The sequence below is a fragment of the Euprymna scolopes genome, chromosome 38 (assembly GCF_053919585.1).
Source record: "Euprymna scolopes isolate OS-2025 chromosome 38, ASM5391958v1, whole genome shotgun sequence".
NCBI lineage: Eukaryota > Metazoa > Mollusca > Cephalopoda > Sepiida > Sepiolidae > Euprymna > Euprymna scolopes.
The window spans coordinates 25,784,611-25,803,876 of record NC_136519.1 but is presented as its reverse complement, the minus strand read 5'-3'; the positions used below and the strand labels follow the sequence as shown (position 1 = coordinate 25,803,876).

Below are 19,266 nucleotides of genomic sequence, written 5' to 3'. Positions count from 1 at the left end.
TCAAATTCCTGTTAAAAGAACATTTCTACGCACATGAGATAAGTTCATTTGACTGCACGTACTTGTGGCAACTGAATCCCAAAGTGATTCTGACGAATATCACAGTCACAAGCAAAACCAATTCTCTTATGAAGAACTTCTATAGGAGGATTGTTTTTTGCCTGTGACTGCGTTCTGGTGGCGTATCGCGTATTACAGACAACCATTAACCAACGTGCAATGAAGTGCTGCATGTGGAAAAAGATACAGGAGCATCATATGTTTGAACGATTAGAAAGGCTCCAACAAAGAGTTTCTTATTCATTTATTTTTGTTTTTATTTTCTTATCATTTTGTTGATGCTGGAGATGGTGCAACCTACTGGATGCCAGATATTCACCTGTTATTACATACACTTCAACCACAAGATCTTTTTTCAAGATTCTAACCCTCCCTTTAAGTGCAATTGTTTGAATCTCTCTTGCACTTGGTTCATCGGGTAAATTTTCCAGTTTTTTTAATTCTTTTTCATGAGCCTAGTTGCTTCTATTATTACTGGAACGATGAAGATCTTCCTAAGATTCCAGTTTCTTTTTATGTTTGGACATAAGACATTGGCAAATCGTTATCTTTTTCTTTTTTTTTTTGCCTAATAAGACTTGCACTATCAACCAAACTCATTGCTGCACTGTTGCATCCCTGAGCCTTGATTTTCTAATGTTATTTTAAACTAGCCTGGGTACCCGGCGTTGCCCGGGTGTTTAGAGGTGTGTGTATGAACAACAAAAAAAAAGTGGTAGTAGGCAAGCAGGCAGGCTCGAACCTGTGATGCGAAAGCGGAAAAGAAAGTGAAAGAAAACCTGACGTCTTACCGTTACTCCACGACGTGACCAGAAGTTCAGAACATTAAAATTAGGCAAAGTCAGTTCAACCTATACGATGACTTGCAAAAATGGGTTGCAAAAACTCGACCCTCCTTTTAGAAAATTGCCCAGTTGAGGGTGAAGGAATAATTATTTTGGGCCAATTTTTTCGATATTTGTCGTGCGAGACTTAACGCTTCAAAATGATCCCTCGTGAAAATCCATCGCCTCTGTCAAAAGTTTTATGTAAACATACAAACGTACATACATACATACATTTAAGCAGCCAGGTAAGATTTATATTATAGATGATTTAACTACGGCACTAATCCAAGGCAGGTTTAACCGGTAACCATCCAAATGAGGAAGTTTCATGGGAGTATGAAATTTACAAGCACTCCCCACCTGCATGTATATTTCGTTAGGGGAGATGACAACATTAAGTTTTTTGCAGCTCTTGCAGGAAAGTATTGACGTCTTCTTACATATAACGACTGGTACTTCCAAATAGGTCCCTGACAAAATTGTCTGTGAGATGGGTATATATGCTGATGACAACACACTCTATAACAGACATGAAAGGAAAACAAATGAACACATATCTAAAGAAATGACAGAAACACTAGAGGACAACCTCCAATCTGTAGTGGAATGGGGACAAAAATGGATGGTCACATTCAATGCTGCCAAAACTAAACTTGTTTCCTTCAATAACTACAAGAAACCTTCTCTACTACCAATAGCAATGGCCAAAGACTCTATATCTGAAAGTACATCTTTTAAACTCCTCGGTCTAACGTTCACAGGAAACATGAGTTGGAAAAATTACATTGACAGCATTGCCAGGACTGCTGCAAAAAAGGTAGGTTCTCTCTACCATGCTAGAAAGCTATTTGCCCGAAAGTATCCTGTACCTCTATAAGGCCACCATTCACCCATGTATGGAGTATTGTTGCTATATTTGGGCTGGTGCATCTGCTACTAGTCTCTCACTCCTAGACAAGGTTCAAAAGAGAGTAGCCAACCTAATAGGTCCTGAACTGTCATCTAAGCTTCAGCCTCTGTCTCATCGATGAAATGTAGAATCCCTCTGCCTGTTCTACCAGTACTTTAACGGTGAATGCTCCAACAAACTGCAAACATTTGTACCCCCTCTACGTAAATACCTCCGACAAACTCGACAAGAAGCAAAATCCCACCCCTTCAGAGTTGAGATCCCTAGATGTAAGAGAGCCTTCTACTCCAGTAGTTTCTTCCCCAGAACTGCTGGACTTTGGAATTCCCTTCCGAGTTGCTGCTTCCCCAACTGTCCTGACATGCAGAAGTTCAAGTGTAACGTGAACCGACATCTTGCTGCTCAACTCCCCACATAGTACCCCTGTAGCTTATGTCCCTGATAGTAGCCCCCTACATTAAAGTGGCAATGTGCCTTGTTTGGAGTGAAAATGTAATAAAAAAAATAAAATTAAATTAAAAAAATAGGTCACCTATCTGGCTCAACGTTGCATAAATTCAGTGATCTCGTGAGAAACGGTATTTCAAGTACTTCAATGGAATATGCTCCGAAGTACTTGCTATATTTTTGCCCCTCTTAGATACTCCCAACCTACCTGACAAGCAGAAAAATCATACCCCTTCACTCTAGCTTCACTTCAGATGCCAATACAATAGGTTATTTTCTTAACTGCTTACTTTGAAATTTCATTCTTACTCCCTATTTCACCACCTGTACCAACATGTGGAAATTTAAATGTAAGGTGAACAAGCATCTCGTTGCACAACTCTCCACTTAATATGCTTAAGTCTTGCCTTAATTAACAGTAACCTCTTATGCATTTGCTGTGTCGTAACACAATAGTAAAAGAAGAAAATCAAGTCGCGGTTGGTTCAACAAATGAAGTGCATTAACATCACAGGTACAAAGGTAGGAATACGGGTATAACTGACTAGCGCTCAGCAAGACAGTGGAGTACTGTTGCTCCTTCTCACCGGTGTAGACATTACTGGCACTATATATACAGTGAGAATCGGTGTAATTTCTCTTATGCATAGAAAGGCCGGTATAACAGTATTAATCGCAGTGTTCCTTGTTTTGAATAGATATAAATAAAAAAAAACATTAGATAGATTGACTCACATCTATTATATAAATCTCAGTCGTCTGTGTGCTTATGTATGTGTTTGTATGTACGCTAAAAAATTTGTCATCCACCTCAAAATGGCACAAACATTGTACCGTTAGAAAGAGCGATCTCCCGGACACACAATATCGAAAAATTAGAAATAATCATCAAATGTCATTTTGTTTGAAAGGGTGTCAGGAAAACTCTTGGTTTCAACACTGTTTGTAAATCACATATGCGCGGACAGTAGATTCATTGTTTTATTTTAAAAAGCTAAATTTGCAACGCTATAACATCTGCATCGTCGTCATAAAACTAAATTAAACTAAATATAGACCATGTTTTGACAACTTACGCCCTGTTCCGAAACCAGCTCATTAGTTTAGGGGTGAATCCTGTACATTCAACTCTATCAATGTATAAACATACCTAACTTTATATAAAGAGAGATATTGGTTTCATCATTGGATATCCTCTCCACAAAAGGGTTGATATGCCATAAAACTGATGTTAGATATTAGGCAAACAAGTGTGAAAAATGTGCTGGCTGACGATTATTATTAAAATTTGTAGAAATAGAATAACAGAAAGAACGTTATCATAGCGAAATAAATATTTACAGATAAAATTATTTTAAAAATGTTACTGTTATACATCTGTTTTTTTATTTTTATTTTTAACATAAAAGTCACCGCTTATCAAGGTCCAGGGGCCACTTGGGGATAAGGGTTAAAGAGTGTACAGTAGTTAATGGGACACTATCATAGTAATCGTTAGTAGTGTAAATTTGGTAAATTGGATTACTTAAGGGGAACGGCTCATCAAGAACTTGTTTACATTGGACTTGAAAACTACCATATTATAGTCAGCTGGAAAGCAGGCAAACGGAAGAAAGTTTCACAGGTGTGCAGTTCTAAGAAAGAAGCTTTGTTCATGGAATCTATGTTTAGGTTTAGGCACGGATAAAGATCTTATGAGATGACTGACACCAATTTTTATGATTTCGGGTTAAAATGAACAGCTACAGCAGGAATTGAAATACACACTACTTAAACCTGATTGTCACAGCTGGTGAATTTCAAAAATGCAATCTGGACGTGAGGACACTTTGGAAAGACGATATGCAATAAAATTCTGTTTTAAACTTAGAAAAAAAAATTGAAGAAACGTATGGAATACTTCAGACTAATTTGGGACCATCTTGCAGTTTTTGTGTGGGATAAGAGAAAGTCTGTGAGGGATGATGCGAGGTGTGGGAGAAGTAAGGAAGTCAGAACACCAGAATTGATTGGCCAAATAAAGAATTTCATGGATAAGGACATCGTGTGTCTATACAGGCATTAAGTGCACAGTTTGATGTCAGTGTGGGAACTGTCACACATAATTATACATGTGCTCATATTCACGTGTCCATACGAAAAAAAGTTTGGAAACTCATTGAAGGCACCTAGTATATGTATGCAGGACTTGCTGCTACATCATATGTAAGCTGCTGTGGTTTTGTAATACATACCGGGTGACTCAAAACAAACGGCCCACACCTAATTAGGCCCCGTTTCTTAGTGTTTTGTCCGAATTAAATGAAAATTTGGTCATAACTAGTTTATTATACTCAAAACATCACATGAAAACACTAGGGTCTTTGGTCTTTTTTTCTCCGTTGACTGTAAAATGCTCAGAAAAACAATTGAATGTCCTCTGAGTTTTTTTTTTTGGGGGGGGGTCACCCTGTATTAAGGTAGAAGTTCGATCAACACTATCTGTAAGTAAGTATTGAAAGGGGATATTAAAATTTATAAGGCACTCATAAAGAGGTCATAGAGTATTGCAGCCACATTTGGGCTGGTGCGTCTACCACAAGTCTCTCACTCTTATAGTAGAAAGCTTTCTGGCATTTAGGATCTTAACAGTTAATGGGTGTGATTTTGTTGCTAAGTGGATTTGTTGGGGATATGTATGTCTAGGGAGCACACGTGCAATGAGTTCATCAGAGCACATTCTGTTAAAATACTTGTAAAATAGGCACAGAGATCCAACATTGTGGTGATGGGACAGGTTTAGAGCCTAGTTGACAAAGTGGGACCTATTAGATTAAAAAATCTTTTTTGGACCCTATCCAAGAGGGAGAGGCTAGTGGTAGACGCAGCAGCCCAGATGTGGCAACGATACTCCAAGCATGGGCGAATGGTTGTCTTGTAAAGGTGCAGGATACCATTAACGATTACTACACTACCCCCTTATATTCATTAACTCTTATCCTCAAGTGGCATTCAAGCCTTAATAAATGATGACTCCGAAGTAGAAATTAAAAAAAAACTCATCTCATAAATATCATCAGTAAGATTTGTTTTTGATTTTTCTTTGGGATTTATGGCTCTTTTTTTTATATATATTGGAATCCTGCGTCAGTAAGTAGATATTATATTACCTAGTATGAATTTCGGAAGTGTTTTGTTAAGCCCATGTCAGAACTTCTGGGCAGTAAATGGAAATAGACGCAGTGCATGATTGATGTGGAAGTTCAAAAGTCAGCTCCCTACATAAAATACGCTAGAAGCAGATGTCGATGATATTAGAAAGAAATGAACACGTGACCGGGACAGTAGAGGTAGTTAGAATCGTAGAAGCAAACAGTCAAGACGTGCCCGACAGTGTTAGGATTTAAGTAAAGTTTCTTCAAGAATGTCCATTCGTCGACCATTTAGTAAGTAAATTAAAATAAGAAAATTAAGTAAAAAAGAACTCATTTTAGCCTGTCTTTTAGAAGAGATTGATATCTCCCCTTGTGAACGACATTTATCTCCTCAATAAAACTTTTGAAATCGCCAACAAGTCTCCATTGTGTTTCCATGCATGACTTTTATTCGCCTGAGTTAAACAACGAGTCAACAGTCACTAGACCAGTGTTTTCCAGCGTTTTTTACATGGCGGCACACTATTGAGTCTTTTTTTATTATTATTTCGCAGCACACCTATCACAAAAAGTATATGTTTTCTACTCGTAAACCCGCATTTTTACAAGCAAGTTATCACTTATCAAAGCTCAAAGACCACGCGAGGATAAGGGTTAATGAATGTAAGGTGGGAGTGTAGTAATCATTGATGGTAGAATTTGATTAATTAAGGGAACGACTCAACAAGAACTTGTTTACATTGGACTTGAAGACTACCAAGTTGTAGTCAACCGGGAAGCAGGCCAATGAAAGAGTGTCCCATGGGCGGGAAGTTCTTGGAAAGATGCTTGTTCGTGGAATCTGCGTTTAGATTTAGGCACAGATAGAGAGTGGGGAGAATTTTGTAACAAAATAATAAGAAATATAAAAATATATTATATTGATGCGTTCCGCTACGCTATACGGTTAAAAAAAAAAAAAACAGACGCAACGAATAATTAGAAAAATAAAATGTATTTATTTATTTTCACAACGCTGAATTCAGTTTATGCATATATCGGCGAGCTGCAAACGGTGAGACCTTAGTGCGGCGTGGGACAGAGGTGGGTGGAGAGTTATGGTTTGAGCGACTCAGTCAAGCAAGCGTGTGTGTCTCAACCAGCTGTCTACTGACTCGCTGCCTCAGTGCCTCACTGTCGACAAGCGAGCTGTCTTGTTATTATATAATTCGTCTCGCGTTATCTGCACTTGGGTGTCAACGATTTTGATCTGTGACTCCATCACACATACATCCGGCGTCTGTCGCCGGTAACAGCTTGCCTTCCGATTTCCCGTACAATGTACTCTGTGACATCATGAGGAGAATGTTTATTTACATAAATCAACATATCCTGTATTCAATATCTGATATCGTTTTGGTATTGGAATCAGGTTTGATTTGTTGATCTCCGATATCGATTCCAGATACTTTTAAAAACTCCTGATATTTCAAATAATCGTTCCATCACTACTATAAACCATAAAAAAATAACAATTGGTTCGCGTGAAACATTTAGATTCCAGAAATCGGTACAAATTTTGAATTGAATGTCGTCATCCAACATATAAAAGGCTACATGCCTGTCTATCTTTCTGTCTGTCTGTCTCCATATTTTCAAACTCTCTCTCTCTTCTGAAACTAAAATTTTCAGAGCGTCGCTAGGGGCGTTTAATGATTGAATTTTTTACGGGCTATTCTTTTATGGGTCTTTAGAAATAGTTTTTAAGGGATCAAGAAGGAGTAAAAAAAGGATCAAAATTGAAAAAATCGTCATACATTTTGTACATTCATTTTAGTTTTTTTTTAATTTTTACTCAGTTCATGTGCGTGTCATGTTGGTATAGTGGTAACGTCATCAGCTTTGGATGCTACAGTTTTGCTTTCAGTTTCGATTCTAGCTGATGACACTCAAATACTTTTCTTTTTTTTCTCCCACTTTTGAAACCACGACTCTATAATAATATATACGAAATCATGACAAATTAAAATATCATATTTAAGCCTATTTTACGACTGGCCAAAGATGGGCGCCCCTTCCCCGCTCGCTAGTGATTAAGAAATTAAATGTCTTTATTAAAATTAAATTAAATGGCATTTAGCTATTATCTCTTCGCGGCATGGTGCCCCCCCCACCGCCAGACTTTCATGAAAAACACTCATCTAGCCAGAACCACTACCAATAGTTTCCCACACTCTTTATCTGTGCCTAAACCTAAATGCAGATTCCATGAGCAGGGCTTCTTTCTTAGAACTGCACGCATGTAAAACTCTCTTCCGTTGGCCTGCTTTTCAGCTGACTACAATCTGATTGTCTTCAAGACCAATGTAAACAAGTTCTTGAAGAACCGTCCCCCTATGTAATCAAACTTACAAATGTCCCACTACTTATGTTTACTACGCTATAATCACATTGGCTAATGTATACCCATTAACCCTTATCTTCGAGTGGCCTTCGAGCCTTGATAAGTGGTGATTCGTGTGTAAAAAAAAACAAAAAAAACACCAATAATCATTAGACATTGTTTCTTACTCAAAACACAACACAGATCGACGCTCATGTCCATGGAAAAGCGACGGTCAAAGAATGAAGATTGCATGTACGCAAAATAAAAAAAATGACGGTATTTCTGCACTTTAGTACCGGTTTTTCTGTGAGTTTTTTAGTCGGCAACGCTCGGCGAACGACGGAAACCGCCGGATTATACCGAGTGAGCAAAAAGAGACGCGAGCGAGCAGACGGTAAAAATTGGAAGAAAAAAAAGAAAGGAAAGGAAAGAGTTTAAAACATCTTACAGTTAACCACAGCAATAAAGCAATAGCAGACAGCTACCCAGCTCTCCGACAACTTCCTTCTTCTACATTCTCTAACAACCTTTCTCAGCCTGCTTTGCCGTCGTCGGCTGCTTTACTTCAACCGGCAGAAAATACTATCCTTAAGGAAATAGCCTTGAAAAAAATATTTAACGTAAAATATTTATATACCCAAAACCTCCAAAAATGTGTAAATGCTTTTTCATTAATTTGATGAATACAATAGCTAAATAACTTTCCATAAACAAACAAAACCAAAAATATATTTGTTTACTAATTCAAAAAAACAAAGTTTTTATTACTTACCCCCCCTCCCCCAAAAATAAATAAAACAGTAAAATTTGTGAAATTATTATAGTAGGTTTCTTTTTTTTTTCTTCCTTTCTTTTTTTTTTTCGTTTTTTATTGACTTCCGTTCGCTCGGTATAATCTGGCGGTTTCCGACATTCGCCGAGAATTGCCGAGCCAGACTCACAGAAAAACGGGCACTAAACAGCAGAAGTATTTTGGAAAAGACTTTCATTGATGACTTTGTTTCTTGATTTCTCGCATGTGCATAAAAATATGACGTGCTTCGGTTCGTTTAATTATTGTTAATGAAAATATTACGTTTTTTTCTGTCTTTGCAACTTCTAGGAAGCTATATTGGTTTAACAGCGTACATGCCAAATTGCATGTCAGCGAATTGAATGGCACAAACTTTGCAACATTGCTAACCAGAGATGGCCCGGACAAAAGAGGCCTCAACCGACCAGTAGGTCTCGTTGCTGACCCTGGAAATGGGTAAGTAAAAGGGGTTTATTTTATCTATATACAGATGAAATGGTAGCAGGACAGCAGTACCGTCAAAGGTAAAAGTAAGACGCCTCCTTCCCTCTACCAGTCTGTGGGAGACTCCTGGGCATGATCAAGAACCCACTTAGCCCTCCGATCAGGGTAACGCTAGGTCATGTAATAAAGAATTCTGTTCATGGTTTCGTATTCCGTTGCACTGAGAAGAAGATACCACTGGATCCAATGGTCAGGACAATCGCCCACTATGGCCACTGCTCGGACAGAATGAAACTGCAACCTTCTGTCTGTACAACTGAAAAGGAAGCTATGGCAATACATCAGACTCGTTATTTGAGAAACAACGTGAATAGGGTTTTGTATTAGAACACTTTATCTGTGCCTAAATCAAAACTTAGATTTCATGAACAAAGATTCTTTCTTAGAACTGCACATCTGTGGAACTCTCTACCGTTTGCCTGTTTCCCCCCTGACTTCAACATGGATGCCTTCAAGTCTAACATAAACAAATTCCTGATGAACCGCCCCCTAAGTAATGACACCTTATCAAATCTCCAATACTAATGAATACTGCAACACTATCCCATTGATTACTGTTCACAAAATAACCCTTATTCCCGAGTGGTTTCTGGGCCTTGATAAGTGATGACCTTCATGTAAAAAAAACACCTCGCACGGTATATTACAGCATTATATAATGTTATAAATTGAATTTTTAAAAATTCTTAATGTTGCAGTATTTTAAGTTATAAAGTTATTATATTTTTTACTAGAATATCTTGTCCTTTTCTTTTCCAGTTTTAACAACTAGTTCTATACTTTTCCATGTTTAAGCTTAACCATATTACTTTTCACGCTCGCATTTTTCTATTGTAATCCATGAATAATATTTAATTCCCGCTTTACTCTCTCCCATCATGACATTATCTTTTACCACAGAATATCCACCTTTTGGAAACTACTTACAAACCAAAAAAAAAAAAAAACTGACTTCATGTATACCTATTGACTCTGTTAAAATTTTATTAACATATTGCTTTATTGACAAAGTTCCCTTAATAGAACTAAAGACATATTGAAAAAAAATAAAGGCAGACTACGAACATCAAGTTCAATGTAAAAAGCCGGGTGTTCATATTGTAGAGAGACATATATCGGGTACATTTTAAAGAGTGACAGTGACATGCAATACAATTGGATGAGGGAGAGATAGAGAGGAGGGACTTATACAATTCTGTGGATGTTTCTTCTTAACACATATACAGTAAAAATCCTTTAATTTGAACTTCCTCTAAAGTTGGACTTCCTCTCATTTGAACTTCTTCTAAACCTGGACGTTCTCTAATCATAAAGAAGCTACAGAACCAAGAAATTATAGATTTTCGTGATCGCTTACGGAATAAAATGGCAGCGCCCGAGAGCTCAATTGATGAAAATAGAAACTGCAATGAGACTCATTCAATGAATAAATAAAAAAAAACTGTATTTTGCATAAATGTATGATTTCTGTAGATGATAACTTAGGTAATAAATAGTTAACAAGTAAGAGTAGATTTAATTTATTTTCAATATTTTGTGTTCCTGTTACTAATATTTAACAATATTTAAAATTATTTAATATTGCAATATATCGTAAACTCAACTTATTATATACTTGAAGTATCATATAGCAATGCATTTTATTTACTATTTCTTAATTCTTAGAAAATTAAAGTTAACTGCAGCACATGTTTTTATCACAAAACCTGAACAGCATCCTCTACTTTGAACGAAGCGGATGTTCAAATTATAGGAGTTATACTGTATTAGAGAGGAGATCGGTTCTTCTGACACAAGGGAGGGAACAGTAATTACTTCCTGATAGGAGACACATTTCTTAGATGGAGAGACACATTACTTAAGTGGGTTTTTCAATTACTTGAGGATGGGTTTATACACAAAGTTCATTATTAAGATGTGTGAAACAATATTACACATTACCTTTGTATTGGTGAGATGTTCCTTTATTACTTCGACCGGTCAATGAAGACATCCAGAAATTCAAAGTCACTACATGATTACAACTTTCTAACCCTTCGCTTCCAAAGGGAGACTCCTTCTGACCAATGTCAGCTCTGTTTCCCGTCTGTCCAAACCTGACTCTGTCTGTCCGACTCTGTCTCTAATCTCTTCAAACTAGCCAACTATATTGAGAATTCATTTCTCCGTGACGTCACTAACATGTCCAAAAATGTGCTTGACTCACGTGGTCCTGAACTCACGTGGTCCTGAACTCACGTGGCTAAGACATTCACTGTTCACACATGTCTGCAGATAAGAATTCTCTAACCTATTTTCGACCTAACCTATTTTTCAATATGTTTTTCATTTTCTATTGTTCGCTTCTAGATGACCTTATTTTAATTTAGTTTTCATAAAAAAGAATTCAACAATCAAAATTCCTTTTTACAATAACATCTCTAAACAATCGAATTTTTACAATAACATCTCTAAACAATCGAATTTTTACAATAACATCGCTAAACAATCGAATTTTTACAATAACATCTCTAAACAATCGAATTTCTTCTAAATCTCTTTCCTAACCTGTTTCCGAACCTAACTTACCAAGTTCAATTCTCGGTCTATCCTATCTCATTTTTACTTATTTAATGTTTTTCTTACTTACAAGAAAAGGGGACCTGTTCTTGTAACATACATTATCTGGCCGCAGTTGAAATATCCAGTTCTCCCTTATTATTCAAGTGGTGTCCTGCCTGGTACAGGCATTGACGTATATCGCTCTCAAACTTTCTGAGTATTCATGATTCATTGTTGCTCATCATTTTTTGATTCTGTCCAGGTATCCGACTGTCAGCGTATATTTATCGCTACCGTTCTCTCCTTATTCTACCCACGATCTTTCCCATTATTCTCTGCTGGTTGTCGGAGAATAGTTTGATGATGATCTGGCGCTCGAAATCGAACCCAAACTCAATTACAATATTCCGTCATCGATAAGAGAGGAAAAGATAGTGATAAAGGGGCGGAAAGATGAATTGAGAGATGGAGAAAGAGGCATACAAACAAGACAGAGACTGTGATATTATTATTTCGTTTTACAATCCTGGTGACATTGTGGTTCTCTGATTTTGACCTTTCAGCAGTGACTTCTTTAACAACTAGTCCTTTACTTTTCCATGTTTAAGCTTAACCATATACCTTTTTAGCTCGCATTTTTCAATTGTAATCCATGATTTTTCTAGGCTTCCAATAAATTCACTTGTTCTTTGTTTAATTTCAATCTTATTTTTTGCCCCCATAAACATAACATATACATATGTAAAAGCAATGTACGACCCTCCTCTGCTTTCATTCCCTCAGTTTCACTTGTTACTTCTCTTTTCGCGATAACAGTGAATTAGTAGCAACACTAGCCGCAGAAACGACGTGATTGCTATGGAAACCAGTCATAGAAAATGTCGCTCATCTCCTTACGAATTTTTACGTTTTCGAACGCCACTAAATTCATTATAACTTTTGTTTTACTGAACAAAAATTGAAAAGAAAATTTTTTCACAATATAGCTGAGAAGGTGATCTATAAACTGTAATAATAGTTCGAAATTTGGTTGAAAAATGAGTGAGCGGTGATGCTTTAAAGCAGTTCTAAATGACTAAAACCGTCACTTTACCATATATTCAAACACGATAGTGTTTGAATTATATTACTTTCCATCAAGGAAAAGATTGAATGATAAAAAGTTTTTAGCAATCCCTGGTGGTTTAGAGTTACAGTCATGGTGTTAAACGTAATAATTTGAAGAGGAGTTTTAGTGTTGGTCATGAGTACCTTAAAATGTGTCTAACGTCACTTCTACCGAATGGCTCCGTATACAAAGTGCGATTCTTAACGAAATCAAGTTTTTTTTTCGAAAGCTTTCAATGCAATGCACCTTTTTCGAAGACTATTGATTTTTTCTTGTTGATTTTTTTGTTGTTCTTTTTTAAATTTTTTTCTCTTCACTTTTTGGTAGTAATCTAATATATAAACGGCTATATGTCTGTCTGTCTGTCTGTCTGTCTGTCTCTACAGTTTCAAACCCGATCTCCTCCGGAACTAAAAGTCACAGAGTAGCACTAGGGCCTCAAATGATTGGATTTTTACGGACCATTCGTTTATGGGTCTTTAGTCGATCAAAATAGTTTTTAAAGGGTCAAAAAGGGGTCCAAAATAAAAAAAAATTGTTATACATGTTGTACATGTAATTTTTAATCGGTTTATATGCATATCACGTTGGTACTGTGGTAACGTCACGAGCTTTCAATTCTAACTGATGGCACCCAATTGCTTTTTTTTAAGTTTTGAAATCACAACTCTATAATAAAATATATGAAATCTGAAGAAATTAAAGTATCATATTTAAGTATATTTTACGCCCGGGAAAACCAGCTCCTCCCCCTCCCAGTTAGTAATTTGAAGAGAAATCTTAGTGTTGATCATCAGTACCTTAAAATTTGTCTGACGTCACTTCAACCGAATAGCTTTGTAAACAAAGTCAAGTTTTTTCGAAGACTTTCAATGCAATGCATCTTTTTCGAAGAAGACTGCTGTGTTTTTTTTCTTTTTTTCTCTTCACTTTTTTTAGCTATGAAATAGAAACAGGATATAAACAAGAGACAGACCAAATAGAAAAAATGTTTAACACTGATAGATGCTGGTTTTCAATATATGCTTAGTTCTATTGAAGGAACTTTTTCAAGAAAACATGTTATTTGAACAGAATCAATAGATATATATGAAGTCAGTTCTGACTTTTTCAAGAAAACATGTTATTTGAACAGAATCAATAGATATATATGAAGTCAGTTCTGACTGTTGACTGGCCTGCCAACGGATGGTTCTGTGTGTAGTGCACCACCAAAATTATAAATTTAAATGTAAAAACAAAAATATTTAATATCTAGAGAATTGTAAATACTAGCTGCCTTTTTTTTCATTTGCACCATCAATGTAGCATCTTTTTGGAAGTAGCCAACTTATCATGCTGGGAACTAGATAGATAGACAGACGTCATGTTGTCTAAATTATTTAATGCTAATTATTTACCAATTTTCCAAGTTGACTATATGTTTGTTGTGTTATTCAATAAAAAAAACTAGCCGTGTCGTTAACGGGAGTTTATTTAAAATCTGTACAACTAAGCCGTACCTCCATAATAGACGTAAACACAAAACAAAGTCTCTTGCACTTTTAAAATAATACGTAACATGAATGAAATGATTTGACAATAATGTTTATTTTCCAGTGATAACACTTGCCAGCATGGAGGGGTCGCGATGTGGAGTGTGTGTGTGTGTGTTTGTGTGTGTGTGTGTGTGTGTGTTTGTGTGTTTGTGTGTGTTTGTGTGTGTGTTTGTGTGTGTGTGTGTTTGTGTGTGTGTTTGTGTGTGTGTGTTTGTGTGTGTGTGTTTGTGTGTATTTGTGTGTGTGTGTGTGTGTGTGTTTGTGTGTGTGTTTGTGTGTGTGCGTGTGTCTGTATGTGTGTATATGTGTGTGTATATGTGTGTGTGTGTGTGCAAAATGGCAGAGAGATAATGTGTCCACTTGTCCTGAGTGGTCGCTGCTTCTCTTCTTCCTTCATCGTTGTCTTCTGCCTCTATTATATTGGCAAAGATGACGTCAGAACATTCCACCACGCATTGTCTTGAAATGTCAGTGAATCCCGCTGGCCTAATCTCCGATGATTCTACGTCTCCCATTTTGACTTCTTTGACATAATTCCCGGAGCACCTGGATCCAGGATCTGACCGACTTTCCTTTGACGTTATCTTCGAAAGCCAACTACAACTCTACCCCTCCCCTCTGTAACATGTTTTATAAATTATTTAATGTTAATTAATTACCAATTTTCCCAGCTGATTATAACATGGTTGTTTTCAGTCTAGTTTACTGTGTGGTCAATAAATAGCTTTGTGTGTATCGCACTTTAAATTTGTTTGTTTACAGTATACCTGCTGGTTGTACTCTCTTCTTATTGTTTTATCGGATTTTATTTAAATTTAACATTTGTTACGGATTCATTGTCAAATTCAAGTGACAGTGTGGAGTTAAATGTAAGTACCGGTTTATTTCTATTAGCAGAAAAGGCTTAACTGCTAAAAAGTTTATGTAATTCCTGGTCGTTTAGAACAACAGCTATTGTGTTTGGTGGTAATAATTTATGTACATATAAAATAGAAAGAAGGTCTAAACAAAAAGAAAAACTAAATAGGACAAACGAATTTTTAAACTGCAGTTCAACCCCCCACGCCATCTGGTACTGCCGCAAAGGAAAAAACAAACAAAAATAAATATTCGACTTGGCATTTTTTAAAAGTGCAAATGAAATGCATTTATTAATGGTTCTTCCAAAAGAGCACATAAGTTCGTAATATTGCGTTGTGATTTGGCTTTCAAACGTACATGATACGTATTTTATTTTATTCAAATTAAAGCAACGCTTCTTTCTATAACGAAACTCACAAACCTGACGCATTTCATTATATTTTCAAAGTTTTTTCGCACACACATGTGATTTTATTACAAGTCTCTGTTGCCGCCGCTCCACGCTGGTGCTAGCCAGCACTTTCTCGCCATCGACTTTCACACGTCCATCTTGCCCGGGCACTTTGCTTATCTGCCAACCACGTGCAGTGATTCTTTTCTTTTTTTTTTCTTGTGATGCAAGCTCGCGCACACTTGTTAATTTGCATATATGTTTTAAATGCTGCTGCTAATATTTTTGCTAGCCAGCTATCTTTTGGCTCCCACTTATATTTTCACAGGCACACACACACGCTTTGTTACAGAGTAACACTGATACATGCTGGTTTTCAATATATATTTAGTCTCACTGAAGGGACTTTGTCAAGAAAACATGTTATTTTAACAGAATCAACAGATATACATTAAATCAGTTTTGTGGTAGGGATAAAGAGTCCCCAAAAGATAGATGACGCGAGGTAGAAGATAAAGTTATGATGGGAGAGAGTAAGATGGGTGGTAGGGAGTGAAAGAGATTGTGCACTTATTAATTTTATTTTATTTATTCGCTTACAGTTAATGCTTTTAGAAATCTCTGATGGATTAGAGACATAGTAAGTGTGCTATATATTCGTTTAGGCCGCTCGTTCAATGTTATTTTCAGTCTATATAATTTCGAATAATCGAATTGTGTCATTGTCTCGTTGTATGTACTTGGTAGCGAAATCAAATATACGCAGCTGGGTTATAAACTATTTTGTTTATTACCAATGACAACCTTTTCGGTTTCAATATGACAGTTGTTGCATCAGTGAAGGCACGTGGCGGAATTGTGGCTGCTTGGCAGTGAAGAAAATGTGTCAATTTGTCCTCGTTCTGTGATCTTCCTATCTTTTGTTGTTGTCTGCTTCCTCTATTTTATTGGCACAGATGACGCCAAAACATTCCATCATGCATTGTCTTGAAATGTCAGTAAGTCCCGCTGGCCTAATCTCCGGGAATTCTACATCCCTTATTTTGACTTCTTTGACGTCATTCCCGAAGCACCTGAATTCAGCATTTGACTGACTTTCCTTTGACGTCGTCATAGGTGACCGTCCCCTCTGCTACCTGCAACTCCACCCCCTCTGTAACAATTGTATAATTAATGAGTTCGACCTACATCGATGACTTCATTATTGATATAAAAACGGAGGGTCTGGCCAAACTGCTGATCCAGCAAAGTATGTAATCAAGGGCATTGGAAATCGGTGTTGCTCTTGTATTATAAATTACTAGCGAAACCTGCGTAAATTCCACAGCAGACTCTTTAATATGTAATATATTGATGTTGCTATTCTGTGGATAATCAGCGTAAATTGAGACGCGCTGATATTATTGTAGCTCTTTTGTTAAAACTGAAAAATTGTTTATCTAGGCTAGCAGGGACGCCCGGTCGTTAAATACGTTTAAATATGATATTTTAATTTATAGAGATTTCGTATATATTATTATAGCCTAAATATTCTATCGATTCTTATATATTATAAAGTTGTGGTTACAAATATATATATATATATATATATATATATATATATATATATATATATATATATATATATATATATATATATATATATATATATATATGTCTTGGGTGCATCAGCTTGAATCGAAATCGGAATCAACACTCATAAAGATATATATATATATATATATATATATGACTACAAATATATTTTAAAAAGCCCCCTCTTTGGGTAGAGCACTATCGTAAATAATCTCACCCTCTACTTAATTGGCTGAAAATGCGAAGCTCGTTGTTTGTTTACGAGCAGACGATTTGAGCAATATAAAGGTGGTGGCGGGTGTCTATTTAAATAGACATTCCGACGAGTTATTTACGGGCGTCAATTCCATGGTCGAGTGGGAGAACCGCCGACTGTCAACACGACAGTTCTAGGTTCAATCCTTGGCTTGGGAGAGATGCTAGTCTAGCGGCACTGATGAGTTGTGATACAACGAAACAGGACTGTATGTCGATGACTACAAATATATATATATATATATATATATATATATATATATAAGAGAAAAGAAATAAAAACTGTAAGTTTATATTAACAATTAAACTTTTATTCTTCGACTGAATACTAAAAAAAGCAATTTCCAGAGTCCTTATTCCACGGAGTTTCAAAGAATTCTATTCTTACTATTCTTCTCATCGGAGGACAGAAAAAAACCAGCAAAGAATCGCATTCTTTGAAACTCCGCGTAATGAGGACTTTGAAAATTGTTTTTTTGGAATATTCAGTCAAACAATAAATTTAATTGCAAATTTCAACTTACAGTTTTAATTTCTTTTCTCTTATAAGCTCTACTCTCTATTATTTGTGTATTGAGCTTTTTTTATTTGGTTGGGATTAAAATATCTATATATGAATGTTTGGTATTTATATCAGATCGAAGTTTGCTATTGCTTATATCAAGTAAACACTGCATCCATCTCTTTTGTTTTAATATATATATATATATTTATATATATATATATATATGTATATATGTATATATATATATATATATATTTCTATGTAATACATATATATATATATATATATATATATATATATATGATTAGAATAATAGAAATAGTATTCCGACAAAATAGAGAACATAAAAGGAACAAATCGAGTGATTGGTTCATCAACGTTTCGTCTTTATTTCGAGTGCTAGTACTTCAGTACTAGCTAGTACTTCATCCTGAGGAAGTCTCGAAATAAAGACAAAACGTTAAATATAACTCGGTTAGTTCCTTTTTCTCTCTCTCTCTCTCTTCTGTCTGTCTCTCTCTCTCTATCTCTCTCTCTATATATATATATATCTCCTCACACCCCTAAACTCATTCACTCTTTCACTTTTTCATCCCAAAATAGCGAACATTTCTGTAAAATTCTGAGGAAGCTACAGACGGCCAAAAATACGGCTGAGTAGCTGAAACAATAATTTAACTTAACAGAAAGATACGGTAATAAAAATAAAACGTATATATATATATATATATATATATATATATATATATATATATATATATATATATATATATATATATATATATAGTTCCTTCAGCTATAATCCAAATCGAAACATGAAGAATTCTTGGTAAAATTATTTATTACAAGAAAGATCATAGCAATTATGCGGGCATTCAACATGGATGAAGACACCATCATATAATTCCTGTTGTTAAAACTGTAAAAATATTTGTCTAAGCAAGTCTATATATTAATACAATAGCGTGTAGAACAATAAAAAGATTGAACAATAAAAAAGGTCAGTTATTTTCCTTATTTAATGATATACGCATAACTTTTTAAAAACAATATAAAGTAGTGATTTCAAAAAATAAAAAAAAATAGATAAGTTGAGTGCCATCATCTAAAATCGAAAACGAAAGCAAAACTTATGAAGAATTCTTGGCAAAATTATTTATTACAAGAAATGGAAGGAAACAACAATTATTAAACGACAGCCACTCGAACGAAAAAAGATGTAAGCGTGACACTCAAAGTAACACACGTGCTATCGTATAGATTAACGAAAACACCAGCATCGGTCGGTCAGTCGGTCGGTCTCTCTCTTTCTCCCCCCATCTCTCTCTCTCTCTCTCTCTCTCTCTCTCTCTCTCTCTCTCTCTCTCTCTCTGTTATAAAGGGAAATAACTGAAAAGCAAAGAGTTATCTCCCCTGGATCGAAAAGGGGAAGACTTTTCAAGATGGCTGACA

General features: G+C 35.8%; 1 protein-coding gene across 2 annotated transcripts in view; it reads left to right on the top strand.

Annotated features, from left to right (window-relative positions):
- Positions 1-19,266, top strand: part of LOC145263100 (low-density lipoprotein receptor-related protein 2-like) — a 599,989-nt gene that overhangs the window by 387,802 nt on the left and 192,921 nt on the right. For both annotated transcript variants that reach the window (XM_080120027.1, XM_080120026.1), the window contains exon 60: positions 8,846-8,992. In XM_080120027.1, coding sequence (XP_079976153.1) covers positions 8,846-8,992 — 147 coding nt within the window. The remainder of the gene's footprint in view (positions 1-8,845; positions 8,993-19,266) is intronic.